At 35.6% G+C, this 16267-nt stretch overlaps 1 protein-coding gene and 1 long non-coding RNA gene across 4 annotated transcripts; one reads left to right on the top strand and one right to left on the bottom strand.

Moving 5' to 3' along the window:
* Nucleotides 1–3661: 3661 nt before the first annotated feature.
* On the top strand, nt 3662–6769 carry LOC127813574 (uncharacterized). Of its 2 annotated transcripts, none has more exons than XM_052354617.1 (4): nt 3662–4076; nt 4178–4269; nt 4414–5316; nt 5940–6769. In XM_052354617.1, the coding sequence occupies exons 1-4, from the start codon at nt 3887–3889 to the stop codon at nt 6648–6650; spliced, it is 1896 nt and encodes a 631-aa protein (XP_052210577.1). In that variant the 5' UTR covers nt 3662–3886; the 3' UTR covers nt 6651–6769. The 2 variants fall into 2 exon arrangements, with proteins under 2 accessions (XP_052210577.1, XP_052210566.1); XM_052354606.1 differs by having other exon boundaries at nt 5931–6769.
* LOC127813584 (uncharacterized) lies at nt 6716–16265 on the bottom strand. Of its 2 annotated transcripts, none has more exons than XR_008026153.1 (3): nt 15870–16265; nt 14505–15715; nt 6716–9759 (listed from the first exon to the last, which is right to left on the bottom strand). It is a non-coding gene; the product is annotated as an uncharacterized LOC127813584 (long non-coding RNA). The 2 variants fall into 2 exon arrangements; XR_008026151.1 differs by having other exon boundaries at nt 15686–15715.
* Nucleotides 16266–16267: the final 2 nt, after the last annotated feature.

Below are 16267 nucleotides of genomic sequence, written 5' to 3'. Positions count from 1 at the left end.
TCCACTTCCCTGCACCTCCGCTCTCATCTGCAATTTTCAAGCCTTCCATCACTGTATGCTCCTCGAGTGACACCTCATGATGATGGATATAAAACTTTAGATAAGCCTCTTATCATGCATGCACGTTGAAAACACAGTAAACGAATACAGATGCCCTTTTATTGTATGCTGACACATTACCAATTATCACCGCTACTAAAGTTTAGAGTTTAAAGTTTAAATATGATAAGTTTTAGACATATTTTCATGTGTCTTGCAGTGCTCTTTCAATACATTTATTAAGTTTAGTAAATTGAGAGATTAATGACACCATTATAAAAACTTAACTGATATCATCAAATTAGGAACATTCATTCGATCCGAACTGGATGAACCCTAAATTAATTGAATCAAGTTGAGGACAAAAATCTCAAACTAAAAATCGAACTGGATTGGGTTAGGATTGGACTCGTCTAATTATAACATGAATATTTTTTCTCATTTTTCAAAATATGAATTTTTAACAAATATAATTATATATATCACTCAAACAAATTTTTGTATAACAAAAACTAAACAAGAATCAATTGATTTACATTTATTATTAATAAATAATATTATTTTTTTAAATCAATTTTCAGTCTTGGATTGGTTTCGAACCAAATTTCAATAAGTCCAAACTAATTTTGATTTTAGAATAAAATTTAAATAACCCTTGGATCTCTAATTAGGAGTTGAATGTTGTTTCATTGTGAATATTATATAAGGTTGTCAGTTGTATCAAGCCTAATCTCATATAGGGACAATGAGTTGAAAAAGATTTGGTAGCATGTGATCGCTCAAAACCTAGCAAATATACTAGTTCATATCATGCAAGTAATATAATAAATATGAGTTCAATGATCGATCCCTTAAGAACTAACTTATTTAATTATCAGAATTATGGAATTACATATCTTAACTTAAACCTATCAAATATTAAGAATTTTATTAAAATAATTAATTAAAATAATAAAGTAAAATTGATTGGGATGATGACTTAATCAAGAGAAATTAATAAATTTTAATAACTAAGACATATATATGAACCTAGTTATTTAGTATAAATTATGAAATTTATGCGAATAAATTGATAAATTAGGCACGTCACAACAAAATCTTCAAATACATTTATTATCCTATCTCTAAGTTATAATAAATCTATTTCTATTTAATAACTTCTTATATTTTTATGAAAGTTTAATTAAATAAAAATATATTATGATTTGTGAAATTCCTATTTTACGGTAAGATTTGTGAGTCACCTTATCATTAAAATTATATAAAAAATAAAATTTTATTTCTAATCAATTTTACTTTATGGTGTTTAATCACTCACAAGTATTAAATCTAATATCACACAACTCAACGTAACTCAAATCATTCAATTACATAAAATTATAAAAATTGCACTGCCGTAATTTCAGTCATAACATGATCTTAGTTTAAATAAATTAGTTTATAACGGAATTAATTAAAATCTAAATCAGAGAAGAAGCAGCTCCGTAGCCAGATCCGGAACCGGACCCGAACCAGCTGCTGCTCGCCCGCTTGGCCGCGCTGCCTTCTGACTTGCCGCGCGCCTTGTTGCTGGCTTTGCGTGGGCCAAGCTGGTTTGTGGTTGGTTGGTGCGTGAGTTTCCTTGGCTCTGTGCTGTGCGTGGGCCACGCCTGCTGCTCAATTCCAATTCTTCTCTCTCCTTGTTCCGTCCAACTCTGCCGCTCCAGCCTCCGTCTGGCCGCCTTACTTATGCGTCTGTCCGCCGCTTCAGTCCTTTTTCTCCTCCTTTTGCTTCCCCTTCGATGTTAATATTCTGCTGCCCTACTCCTCCAATTTTTCAATTCTTCCTTGTCTCCACCTTCATCTCCTCATCATTTAATTTGCACTCTTTGCTTGTCCAGAATTCTTTCTCCTTAATTAAAATTAATTATTTAATTAATTTATAATATTAATTTTAAAATTAATGTTATAAATTAACTTATAATATCTTTTTGCTTCAAATTCTTTAAATTAATTTCTTACCCAAAAAAAATTAATTATGTAAAATCTATAAAAATTCATAATTTAAGTAAAAAAAAACACAAAATTAAGCTTGAAATTAAATAAAAAAAATATGTATAAAAATAAATCCTATCAACACGCATATACAAGTACATTGTCCATCCGACTTTATATTTTACCCAGCAAAAAAAAAAAAAAACCCAAAATCCTGAAACTAGTTGTTATAAATTAAAAACAAAAAGCAAGAAGATAGATGGATGTGTTTCAGAAAACAAAGGTTGGGAACAAACGACAACTAGTACAAAGTAGAGAGAAAGAGAATCCCAGTGATAATAATATATATAGTGAAATGGCAAATAAAAACTGAAATATTTTGGTAATGGATGAGAGAGAGAGGAGTGGGTCCAACTGCAACTGGTCCAACAAATTGCAGCATGTGGTCCTGATGATGAATAGTAGTGGCCCATATATATATATATATCAAATTAAGCTCAGTTTTTGGAGCCATCTGCTGTGCAACTCATCAGGGTTGGGTAGCTAGCACAGACACAGTCAGAGTCACAGCAGCACTAGCTTAAGGGTTCATTTTTCTTTGTCAATTACCAAAAATAAATAAAAATAATAATTTTTATTTTTATTTTTTTCTAGCATCAAGATGATTTGAGACACCTCAAATTTACTAATTTAAAATTTAAAATCCCATTAGAGTAAGAGATATGTAGATTGGAGAATGTTAGTGAATGAATTTAGGATACATATACTAATACCATTACCATATATGCTACAAGTAGAATCTCATTAATTTTACCCATTTCATTCTAGAAACATGCATGCTAAATGTTATATTTCATATAATAATAAAATCAAGTTCCTAGTTAGCATCCATTGTTATGGATAATTATATTTATTTCATGAACGAACCCTTATGGCTAAAAAGTCATTAATTAATTAATTATAAAAATAAAAATAAAAATAACGTGGCAATATCCTCTTTTATTTGAAAACAACAAAAGAGAAGAAGACAAAAGAGAAGAGGAGGACGGGTCCCCTTCCACACTAATGCATTTCCACCACCGCCCCAACTCTCTTCTCTTCTCTTCTGTAACCCCACTTTGAGTCGATCTACAACTACAAGATCCCAATCCTTGATCTTGGGTTTACTAACCAAGCATGGTTAACTACTGTGCGTCATGATTTGAACCCAATCCCCCAACAAACAACACACCCCATTTGACCCCACGGAAGACACTCGTACAGAGTACACTAGTGTGGATTAAGAGTTCATCATCTACTCACTAAACATTTTTAGATTAGGTTAACCAGTGTTTTTATGCCCCCTTTTTTTTTTTTTGGTTAATTAAATCTGAAAATGTTGGATGATATATATGGTTAAAAAGGGAGGGATATAAGAGGGCAAATGATCAAAATGTCCAAAGTAGGGCCGTCAATTTACCCTCTCAATGAAATGGTACCTTTTATTTTTTTTTATTAATGAGTTATATGCATGTATTAGGTTACGTCATTCTAAAATCATGCACCCTTGGACTTGGAGTTGGCAGAGTCACCAATGGTGGGAGTTAATATTTCTCGTTTATATATATATATATATAGTAGGGGTTGATGGATCCGGCTTTCCCGCTTCCTCAACATTATAGCGTTTTCTCAACACAAAGCACAAAATTCCTCCACTTTCTTTCTGAATTTCCCTCTTTTTCTCGCCACTGCTCCTATCATCTGAGTCCGGCCGAGCAGTCCAAAACAGTCTCAGATTCCTTCTGCAAAAGCCAGCCAGCTGCTGCTACCACTGTCGTTTTCATTCTAATTCCTCCGTCTTTGGAAGCTTTTCTCTTGCCGCCGCCCGCTGGATATGGGAAAAGAGTGGCTCAGCTGGGGCGGCGCCGGATCTTCAAAGAGAGCAGCACTAGGCGGCGGTGGCGAGGCTCAGAAAGAAACCACCACTGCTTCAGCTGGATGCATGAGCTCTGTCTTTCATCTCTTTCAGCTTCCCTCTTTCAAGCTTGATTCTTTCCTCTCTCAACAACCCACCGTTCTCAAAGGTCTCTCTCTCTCTCTCTCTCTCTCTCTCTCTCTCTCTGTGGATTTATGTTTGGTTAGGAAGAAAATTGAGTTGTGGGTTTTGTTCAAATAATGCTTGCAGGAGAAGAAGGAACAAGGAACAGCTTGGAGATCACGGAGGAGAGATTCATCAAAGGTGCCATGAAAGAGGAAGGAGAAGCATTTAGTATTCCAGTAAGAAGTACTGTAGTGTCATCATCATTTTCCATAAATTAATATTCAATTTTCTGGACGCCCATCTGTTTAAAGTATGTAATGATGATGATAATTCTGATATTGGATGCTCCAAATCTAAAAAAAAAAAAAAATCCAATCCAGATGGGTATTCAAATCAAAACAAGTGGTCGATCAAAAGCAGCTGAAGCTCCAAAAGCAAGAACGGATGAATCAGAATTACTATCTCCAATGGCTAGGACACCAAATCTAGTGGCTAGACTAATGGGTCTTGATCTTCTTCCCGACCCACAAACTCCAGTACAGAATCTAAAACAAGAATTTGGACTCCGGCAGCCCCCCTCCACAGGCCGGTCAAGAAGCAGCAGATCAATCCTGTTGGATGCCGATATCATCGGCAGCCGGTCGTTGCCGGAGACTCCAAGAATGTCGGCGGCCAGAAGGTCAGACGTGGATCACAGGTTTTCTCTTCAGATCAACAAAGAGAATGTCGGTGCAAGCCAAGAGTTGGAACAAATCTCAGCGGAGAGAATGAAGCAAGTTATAGAAAGTAGAGTTGGAAGGAAGTTTGGCATGGATTTAAGCAATAATTTGAGGAACAGAGACCAAAGAAGAGATGGAAATCTTGTTGTGTCCCAAGGGAAGAACCTATTATATGAATCATTTTCTTGCTCGCCCAGGCTCAAGAGCAAGAACAAGGTCAAGGCGGAAACCACCAAACCATCGCCATTATCGTCAATACCGGTGGATTCTGAACTACAACAGCCAAGGCCGAAGAAAGAGGAGCTGCAAAGCCAGCAGGATCGGAAGAGAAGTGCGAGCGAGCGTTACGGTCCGCGCCTCAGAAAGCTTCCGAAAACGCTTCGAAATAAGCAGGAGGAGCCGTTTGTTCGATCGCCGGCGGGGGCGGCGAATAAATCAAATCTCTCAGCCGGGAAATGCAGGAAACCGACATTGCCAAGTAAGCTTCCTAGTGTCACTGCCCCAAGCCTTTTCGCGGTAAAGAGAGAGCCTTCTTCTCCGACCACAAAATTACCTCAAAAACAGGTATCAACCCTTCATCTTTAATTTCTCCCTCCCTATATTATACATAATATAGTATAATTATGTAAATTCAATATCTGGTCTTGTCAAACTCTGCATTTTTTAAACTCCAAGAAGTCCCTAATTTTAGTTGAACGAAGAGTTTAAAAATAAGTTAAATTAAAATGGACAAATTTGGTCACTAGAGAGCTTTTTATCAAAAGAATACATTCAAACCCACAAACAACTTTTATAGATAAAAACAAGAGTGAGAGTTTCTAGGATAATAAATTATAAAAAATTTCAATTGAGGAATTAATTTCATTAAAAACACACACACACACACACACACCCCACAAATAAGAGCTTAATCACTATGTCATTTAGAGAGTGTTTGACTTGGTTTAAATTATATATAGAAGCTCCAAACTCTAAAGCTTATAAGTTTTATATAAAAAGGTTGTGAGAGTTTATTTGATAAGGTATGCTCCCTCCCTCGTGTGTGTACAACTCGTGAAGTCTTTTATCCAACAAAGATTAGAATGTGCTCCCTTGTGTGTGCGTATTGTGATTATACCTATGAGTATATAGAACATGGTTTCGTGTCATCTTGTGTATTAATTTTTAGTGTTGAAAAGAACCCACAGGTATCTGGTGCTCTTTCACGGAAAAGGAGGACGGTACAGTACTTGTCTAGTAGTCTGGGCCAGACGTACGACCAAAAAGCAAGGCATCCGTCCACCGCCCGAGAAACCAGACACCCCGGCACCACCGTCGGTGACGACGGAGCGGAGCTTCAGTACATAAAAAGGATTCTGAAATGTACTGGCATCATCAACAACGTCAATACCGACGACGTCTCTTTCCCCAAATTCCACTCTCCCGCCCACCCCCTCCACCCTTCAATCTTCCACCACCTTGAACTCTCCTCCGTCGCCAAACACTCGCACCTGAAGCACCGGTGCAACAGGAAGCTCCTCTTCCAGCTCCTAGACGAGCTTCTCGCAGAAATCATGAAGCCTTCCATGAATGCCCACCATGGTCGTCGACTTAAGGGGTCACAGTTAATCGAGGAACTAAGCTCGAGAATTCGGAGCTTTGTTTCTGAAGACATAGATGGGCTGATCGAGAAAGATTTCGGAAGAAAAGAAGGGGAAGGGTGGGGAGAGTTTGAAGAGGAAGGCGAGGCCATAGTTGCAGAGCTGGAGGGGGAGATGGTAGACTGGCTTGTGCATGAAACGGCCATGGAAGTACTGTGGGGGTCCGTCACGTGGCGTTCACGTGATCCGACGTTATCGGCTTCGGCTGCTTTGGAGCCCTCCCTTCCTAGGATTAGAGCCACTAGATTAGGGCTGTAAAGACTGGTTTTGAAAGATTAATTAGCAGCGTTGACAGACAAATATACTCTAAATGTGTTTTTAAGAAAAAAAAAAAATTGTCGTTATTTTGGGCATTTAAATTGCAAATCATAAGAAAAATATTTTGACCGACTAATCAAATTATTTTCATGAATTTACAATTTTATTCAATTTTGATAATTAAATTACTCAATTGAATACAATTTTATTCAAGATGTAAAATTGATTTAGAGGAAATTAACTTAGTATATCCAATGTTCTATAATAGTAATATTTGTGAAACTTACATATACGCATAAATAAAATATATATATATAACTTATTACACATAATCTATTTATTTTATGTGTAAATATATGTCAAATCAATATGAATATATTTTTTCTAAATTAATTTTAATAAAATTACACCCAATTGAGCTAATTTAAACTTAATTAACAAAATTAAAAGAATTAATTAGATAAAATTATAAATTAAGGATTAGGTTTCTTTCTAAATTAGCCCAAATATTTTTTAGCCAAAGTCTAAGAAAGGATTTGCTCAAAGAATTTTATTATTTAGTTTTTCACACAAAACATTTTAGGTAAGAACAAAATAAAAAATTACATGAAGTGACATTTCACATATAATATTTTAAAAGTAAATTGATTATAGATCCAGAATTTGGTCATGAACAGACACATTCTAAGCTTTAAAATTAATCACTACACCCCTAAAGAGCCAAAGGTTAAGAAGGGTCTAAGACTAGTTCTCACCAGATATCATTGTTAATTTTGAAAAGTTGATGAACTCATGAGTAAGTAAATTTCAAAAATTCAAATAATATTCAAACCAAATAATCAGAATTCAAGAGCTTTTCGATCTATTTACCTATATTTAAAACTTAATATTTCCCCAGACCATACATAAAATAGATTGTTTCAAAGTCTAGTTGTCATATAAAATATTTTACAAAGTTTATGATTGATCTCATCTTTTTTGGAATTTTTTTTAAATAAAAATAAATTACCTAAAAATAAAATAAACAAATATCATTACCGTCGTCACAAGCCTTAATCTGATCTAGTGAATGGGATCAATATAAAATTCTAGCTCTCTGGTAATGTTTGTTTACAATTCATGTCGAAAGATTTAATAATTTTTATGCTAATTGACAATAATTACTTAACGCAATTAAATCTATGATAAAAAAGAATACCCTTGACCCTAGAAGTACTAAGATGAATACTCAACCCACAAGCATAGTTGGGAGATAAATAATATTATATTATATTTGTAATGCATGTAAACAAAATATGCATTTTTATTTTTGGTCAAAACATCCTTCTTCCAAGTATCACTAGACAAGTGACTTGACACTATATTTATCACTCACTTTTAGAATTTTCCAAAACCATGTAATTTACTAAGCCCCCTACGAAAGTTGTGTGGACGTATGGAACCTTTCTAGCCAGACGAAAAATGGAAGGAAATATTAGAGGAATAGGAATACATATATATATATGTATATGTATGTATTATATGTATATATATTATTGAAACTCTAGAGTTGAGAATCATATACAGCAGCCAGGTACAGTCTTAGCAAGTAAGGCATATCGGCTGCCACTCCATGAGACATTTGTCAGTGGCACAGTTTAGAGAGGAAGAAAAGCCAATTTCAATAGAGAAGAGAAGGTAAGGGAGAGGAATTTGATCAGAGAAGAATTGGTTTATGTACAAGTAATAGCATGCAGCCAATGCACAATTCATGGGGGGGCAACCCGTGTCAGTCTTTGAGTACAGTAGAGGCATCTTCTATTCAGTATTCACCAACCCAAATCAATAATTTACCTGACAAATATGTATATACATACATACATATATATATACACGCGCTCGAAAACAACTCCAAATAAGATTAAAAAAGTAAATATTTTCCCTCTGAGCCCTCTTTGTTCCATTTGAGAAAACTATTTTTAGTTGCAGACATTGTTTTAGTAACATATTGGATAAATTTCAACCATTTACAGGAAAAAAAAAAAAAAATTCAACCGAAATCCCTGTAAAAAAAAAAAATTTACAGACACCTCTGGTTTATTTTTAATATTTCAAGTCCATATGATTTTGTAAACAATCCCTTCGCTATAACGATCCATATGCTTGCACTGTGATTTTGCACTTGGAATACTATAAGAATAGCTCAAACCATAGGGATCTAAGTGTACTTTACCTAAATTTTATATTAGAACGCCCCAATTTTAAAAAGATAAAACACAGAAATGCTTGCTCTGATTTTGCAAAAATAGGATCGTTATAGCGAAACAATGCCCATTCTAAAGTCTTTATTATTTCTGAAACTGAAAAAATCTAAATAAAAAAAAAAAAAACGAAGATGGAAAACATCCAGGCAATAACCAACCAGTCCCAAAATTCTGTGCTAGTTATAGCAATATGCAGTTACGGCAATCTTCAAGCGGGAAATTTCAAATGCTACTTCTACATAAATGCGAATGTACATGCCCAGTGCAGATGTAGATGAAATGCAGTCAATTTTGGCATATGGCTGAAGCTCAATAATTGTTTTCTCTGCAATAATTAATGGTGGGTATGCAGAGGTACATAGATTATGGGTCTAGTTTGGTTAGCCTTTAACAGTCCTTGTAATGTAGCTGGAGCCGTTTAACATCAAAAGTTGGTTCTCACAGGCCAGCCAGGTGCATCTATTCAGGATTCAGTATCTTGTTATTTATTGTGAGATATATAATTATTACATTCAAACATAATTTGATGCAACATCTGTATTTTTCTACTCAAGCTAATAATTTCTGCCGATCTAGGTTTTCTAAGCAAAAAGTTGGTCAAAAGATTGTGGCAATGAGAGAGCCAGATTTTAGGTTTGACAATCATAATGCCCCTCCATATCAATTCCATGAAGGGTTAGGAAACTGATGTAATGGAACCTGCCACTACCCCTCACTAAACAGAAAGGTTATTAATATGGCTTTTCGGATGGTACAAGCAATAATTATTCACATTGACATTGATATCCATAAAAGAAAAAAAAAACAATTATCACCTGTATAAAGCCAAACCAGTGCTTCAACTACCGTGATATAAAACCAATCACCTGCAAAATCAAAAGCAATGCTTCAAAAATATATAAGAAGGAGAAGATAATTATTGAAGCATATGAATTATGATTATGACAATGACATGACCGACCAATAAAGGACCTTCAAAAGCTACGGTAAAGTCACTATCAAAATACTGTTCCATGACCATAGTAGTTTTACTGCACAATTCAAGGTGTTATCTCTGATTCATTGCATGAATTTGACCGAGCAATTAAAGTTAACAGCCCTTTTATTGTGCCATTATGTGAATTCATGAAACCAGAAACTGCAAGACCGTCTCAAAATAACATAGCCCATGCTATTGAATCCATATGAAGGAAGTTCTGATGGATATTGGTCCATTGGAAATGAAATGACAAAATTTCACCATTTAGCAATGCGCTGCAAATGGTTGCCCTAACTTTCCAGATATCCATCATAGTTGAATTGGACTACTGTAAGTCTTTAATAAAAATAAGATTCCAAATGCAGCATTCAAATTTCAAAATTAAATAAGAGAGAAGAAAAAAACAAAACACTATGAGGTCGGCTCTAAATTCTCATTGGTAAGTAGGTGATGCAATCATTACATGAGATGAAACATGGAAAAATATGGACATGACGCAGAGGTGTAGGCAATAGATATATCAATCAACAAGAAAGAAATTTGAATAGAAGATACTGGTCATAATTAGGCATAATTCAAAAGCGGCCCAACCACACGGATCAAATTACTATGTACATATATATATTTTTAGATTAAATTATATTATCACTTTTCTAAGATTTCAAAATAAAAATATTTTTATATTTTTAAAATTAATTGGCCATCTCAAGTTATTAGATCTTATTGTCATTTGGCTATCGTCCAGAGTGTAAACAAAAATATGCGGACATCAATATGTTTGAAACTGAAATGCTGATTTTATCTTTGAACCTAAAACTGAGTTCCAAGGGCCTCCCTCCCTTCCCCCCCCCCCCGGGTCTCTCTCTCTCTCTCTCTCCCCCTCCCCCTCCCTCCCACTCTCTCCCTCTTTTCTTCTCCCATAGGTTCACCACTCAACCATTAGTTAGATTTGGGTTCCAGTCGACGGCTCTAGGTTTGCTAGCTAAATCCAATTTGAGTTTCAACTCATGAATGGTAATCTTACAGAATAAAGGAAAAGAAAAAAAAAAAGGATTAAAAATAGACATTTCATCAGCTAAAAAAACAAAAATAAAGAAAGAGATAGAGCACTTTAATCCCTTTTTTAACCAAAAATAAGTCACATCTAGCATTAACTAAATTAAAAACAAATTCTATCCTACTGTAATCTTAGAAAGGGGAAGGGTATTTCTTAATGTTGTCAATGTAACTCACCTTACTTTCTATTTACATGAATGTTCGTACTTGAAATATTACCCCTTTTTTTCTTTTTTTCTTTTTTTTTGTTCAAACAAAATGCAATTAACATGCACTCCAAAGGGTGAAAATTAAAGGATGACTAGAACCATGATCCGCACTCCAAAAAGGCTAGAAAATTCCTCTGAAGTTTTGGACTAGTAAACATTTGGTTTTCTAAACTTCATTCTAAGGTTGAAACTACATAAAGTGGGGTCTGAGGGCGTACTAAAAACAAGTTTTGCATAATGGTATTGAAGACACTTAAGGAAAAGGAGAAGGTGAAAATGGTTAACCATGGGAAAAGCACTCGCACTAGCAAAAGTTAGTTTCCTTGTCATGTCAGCATTTAATCAAAATATCCTATAGAGACAGGCTAAATAGTTCCAACAAGAATATAGTGTCTGCTTCTATAAGGAATTCTATGGTACTAAATTCAATTGAAATAAAATTGGAAAACAAACAAACACTCTTGACAGGTGAGAGGGTGAAAATGTTTACAATTAGTTAGTGAATTAACCTTCATACTCAAGATCTTAAGGATAGGTCTTTTAAGTTCTAATACTTACCCTCCATGTAAAAGATTTTATTAGTTTATTTGCTCTAATTCCTCCGTTCTTTATTTTTTCAATAACAAGTAGCTTCCAAGGCTTGTTTCATCTATGAAAATGATTTTGTACTAAAGCTTCTCATGAAAAAAAATAATAAAACTTTAAACCATTCTTTGTTTGATTGAAAACATTGACAACATTTTCAAGAGTGAAGCAGCAGAGAGAAGTACGAAAAGTTGATGCAGGACGGGGAATAATGTGTAGAAAAGGCAGAAAGTGAAGAAAAAGGATAGAGATCAAAGAGAACAAACCAGGGAAAGAGACTAAGCTAATCAAAAGTGTTCGTCGTGTTTTAATTTGAGTTAGATTCTCAGATTTTTGATAAAGATCAATATAAAAATTTAAATTTCAACACTTTGGATTGGCTCAGTCTACCTTCACCATCTAGACTAAGTCTATACTAGAATTGCTCTGAAAAGAGAAGACAGGAGACAATGAAGACCAGAGATGAGACTATAAGAACCAAATTAGGGGGAAAACGAGCTATAGTCAATATCATTTCAATATCCCACTATGTTTATTATATCAATAATCAATACTTATACACTAAAAATCCTGAAATAATTATGACTTTCAAACTAATCCTACCCCAAAATCTATTGAAGTGCAAAATTCAAAATCCTTATCTCATAAACAAGATTCCTTATCTAACTGCATCAAATTTTAAACCCCAATAATTTAAAAATTCCTTATCTAACTGCATCAAAGGTCCCTCATCATTGGTACAGATAATTACCAAAAGAACAAAAAATAAGGTAAGGAAGGGTATTCCTAGACTTGTCAGAAAACAACTTCTTAGTTGTTGCATTTTTTAAAACAAAAAATATATATAAAGGGCATTTTGGGAAATCAAAAATCTGACAGGGCTTCATTACATAACACCAAATCTGGTGTTTGCTAATAAAATAGATAAGAATATATGAGAAAAGTTGTACATCAATTAACAAACCAATTAAAATATTTTGGACAAACATTATACCTAGTTGATGAGAGCTGGTAAACTTTCATCCTATAGAGTTAGCAGGAAAAAGTGTTCTAAAATGAAGCCGCTAAGTTCTACCATTGACATTGTAACACCACAAAATCTCACCTGAAAAGTGTTAGCTAAATGCGACTCTCTTGGACTATTGAACCAAGTAATACTCTAATAAACTATCGATGTGGAATAAAATCATGACAGACATCAAACTCGGCCCCAATCAAGCACTTGTTTGAGGTCCTCGACCCTTGGTAAGAGATCTTATTCTTTTTCCTCTCCCTTGTATCAAGATTTTCTTCTCCCTCTCTTTGCCCTCAGCAGAATGCTGTTGATTGCAACCATTTGTGACTTGGGCAATTACTCCATTTTCTTGATTGGCTAGATTATCTGTTCCAGCCAATGTCATTCACAAGGAACTGAAGAAACACCTGGAGCAGGACTTTGCGCATGCCATTGTAACATATCAGGTTACAAACTTCAAGCCAAGGATATGTTGATAATCTTTCTACAGCTCAAATCTTCAGTGCAAAAGAAACAACTCCATCATTTATGTGTGAATCTGATGGTTTTATGCTATGTGATGCACTAGAAGGGATTGGGCAGGACAGGTGTTGCTTTTGTGCATGCCTGCATGTATGTCAATCTGAAGACTTATAGGGGACTAATGTAAAAAAGAGAGGTGATCCATAAAGAGCAACCTAATTGCCCAATAAAAAGGTTATAAGGGGCAACAAGAACATGTTATATGAGCCAGCTGACATAGATGTTATAGGACCATCTTCCCTGTATTAATTCTTTCCTTCAATGTTACTTCCCCTTCTTCTGGGGCCAAACTAAGTATTTCCTATATCTTGGCCTGGAAATAGAAAGATGGTTGTCAGTTAAAAGAGAGAGAAGTATGTAGTCCTGCCCATATATTAGATCTGAGAGCAACCAGGGATACAGATCTGTTCCACAAAAAGGACTAGTTCCAACATCATTGTGCTCTCACGGGTGTTAGCATCTCTTCCAACAAACCAGCATAATTCCATGGAGATTAGGACAGTCACACAGGCATATCCTAAGAATATAATTTGTGGGAACAAAATGATAAATATCTTGGGCGAAAAAGTTTTTGACCAGCAAGCAAGTGAGCTGCTAGGGGGCTGCTGGGACATGCCCATTGGCTGGCCATCTGCAAGCCAATGCTAAGGCCTAGAATATATAACACAGATTTTGAGGATTAATGACTTAAGAACAAGAGAATCTTCAACTGAGGACATGGATATGTAAAGGGTGTTGTGAGTTTGTGTCCCCTGTACATGTGATAGGGTGTAAGATGATGTGAGTTGGGGTGTACATGTGAAAGCTTAATTCTCTAAGGCCTGGACTTGGCCCTTTAGAAGCATCATAATGATTTATCTGAGGCTAGGTTGATTGCAGAACCCTTTAGATTGCATTCTTTCCAAGGTAACAAGACGGGCAATCAAACCCATATTGATCACTAGCATGTTGTCACTAGGTGGAATAAAGTCTATATTATACCAACTTGAGTAGATAGTGTGGGTATGTTTCGAGTATTGAACCTACCCCAATACTAAATCTCAAGATGTAGGGATACCATCCAAAAACTAGGTATGACTTATTAGATTCCTGAACATTTAGGTACATTGTATATTTTCCAAGAATATGAGTAGTAAATTATCATATATTGGAATAAGTTTTAAACTAAATGAATTTAGAGATAAAACAAAATTTCTTGTTCCAATCCATGTGAGTGGTTAGAATTTTTTTGTCAAAGACACTTACATTAAGGATTGGAGCAGTCCGCAAAAAAACAGGCTAGAGTTGAGAGCATGTGACTGGCCTTATTTAGAGAGCATGTGGATTTTCAACTCAAATGAGCAATACCTTCAGATTGCAGATTTCTGCCCCAAGTGTGATAATCATGCACGCCAAAGAGCAGACAGAAAATATCTCTAGTGAAAGCAAAAACAAAACATGCTTTTCAGGGTGCCTTGTTCCAGCCTCTTCAAGCAACTTGCATTTTGACTGACCTCATTTAGAGAGCATGTGAATTTTCAACTCAAATGAGCAATACCTTCAGATTGCAGACTTCTTCACCAAGTGTGATGACCATGCACGCCAAAGAGCAGACAGAAAAGATCTCTAAGTAAAGCAAACACAAAACATGATAAATATATGTAATACCCCGTAGCTCCCAGCAGCACATTCAAACAACTCTATAGCATTTGTTACCTCTGAGAACTTCATTACCTTTAGATTATCTGGCCAAGTAAAGAAGTCACCTATACCTTTGTGTCACATGATCATGTAATCTAATCTCTAAGGCCTCACTAATATACAGATAGAGTTTCCACCCTATCAAAAACAAGAAATCATCTTCCACATTAGTGATTGTGGTTCCACATGTCTAGAACTCTCCAAGTTTTCACACTAACAAGAAGAAAAAGCCCCTTTCCGGACACATTCAGGTTCTTCATCACCTGAAACTCTATCCCTCTTATCCAGCAGAATCATCCCAACAACCATACCACTTCCAGAAAGTCTCCCTCCATCACCCTGCTAAACCCTATACAGGTTCATCAACCGACAAACAGTTCTATTCACGGCTAAAGACATCTCTCTCTAATCATTTTGGTCCAACCTTTCTCCAAACCTGTTCTCTCGCCACAAACTCCTTCTCCAACTACTTGTTTGCAGGATTGGAGAGATGATATTAGAAAATCCGTCGTTCTATTATTCAGAATTGCAATTAAAAAAAGCCAGACATAACTACGGAAAGGAAAGTGGAAGGGAATCAATTGTCCTTTCAGACCTCAAGATGAATGCCATCAACACGAGCAGCCGACTCAAAATACTTGCACAACAAATAAATAGAATAAAATCACAGTCAAAATTACTAGCATAATAATGAATATAAAAATAAGCATAATTAAGAGTTCCAAGAACAAATGGGGGATGCGTACTTCCCGATCGAAGCTGCTCTCCTCTATTACCTGAATAAATGGAGCCAAAGAGAAAAAAAGTCACAAACAGTAGAACACTTGCCAAGCAATTCACCAAAACAAAAACTGCACCCAAACACAGATATATATATATATATAGAGAGAGAGAGAGAGACCGAGCGAGCGAGAGAGAGAGAGAGAGAACCTTCTCGGTATGGATGCTTCTACTGGGAAGTCGTCCAGTCCAACATCTGGAAGCAATAAAACACTTGACAATGGCGATGGTGTTGGCTTGCCATCCATCTTTGGACTAGACGATCAGAAATGCCCCTCTGATCTCACCGGCGCTGATCCAACACTACACCAAAACTCGCCGTTTTCGTACATCGACGAAGCAATAGGCCACGATGTGAAATGTCCCAGGATCGTCACCCGATTTGCGTTTTGAGGTCGACTCTGTGGCTTTTCTTGTAGCCCGGTGACATGTTTGGAACAATAACTTGGCGGTGCAATAGAAACCGAAATGACAATAAATTTATATTATGTAAAACTATAAATTAACTAATAGTTTTTTTTATTCTATTATGTTAGAGATGCATAATT

This window comes from Diospyros lotus, chromosome 1 (assembly GCF_014633365.1).
Source record: "Diospyros lotus cultivar Yz01 chromosome 1, ASM1463336v1, whole genome shotgun sequence".
NCBI lineage: Eukaryota > Viridiplantae > Streptophyta > Magnoliopsida > Ericales > Ebenaceae > Diospyros > Diospyros lotus.
Note: the sequence above shows the minus strand (reverse complement) of the source record. Positions and strands in the feature narration are given on the sequence as shown.

What these genes read in the sequence shown, in the direction of transcription:
- LOC127813574 (XM_052354606.1), top strand. Translation starts at nt 3,887, where the DNA reads ATGGGAAAAGAGTGGCTCAGCTGGGGCGGCGCCGGATCTTCAAAGAGA. An exon ending in ACAACCCACCGTTCTCAAAG is followed by an intron (nt 4,077 to 4,177) that starts GTCTCTCTCTCT and finishes TAATGCTTGCAG; the next exon opens with GAGAAGAAGGAACAAGGAAC. An exon ending in GAGAAGCATTTAGTATTCCA is followed by an intron (nt 4,270 to 4,413) that starts GTAAGAAGTACT and finishes AATCCAATCCAG; the next exon opens with ATGGGTATTCAAATCAAAAC.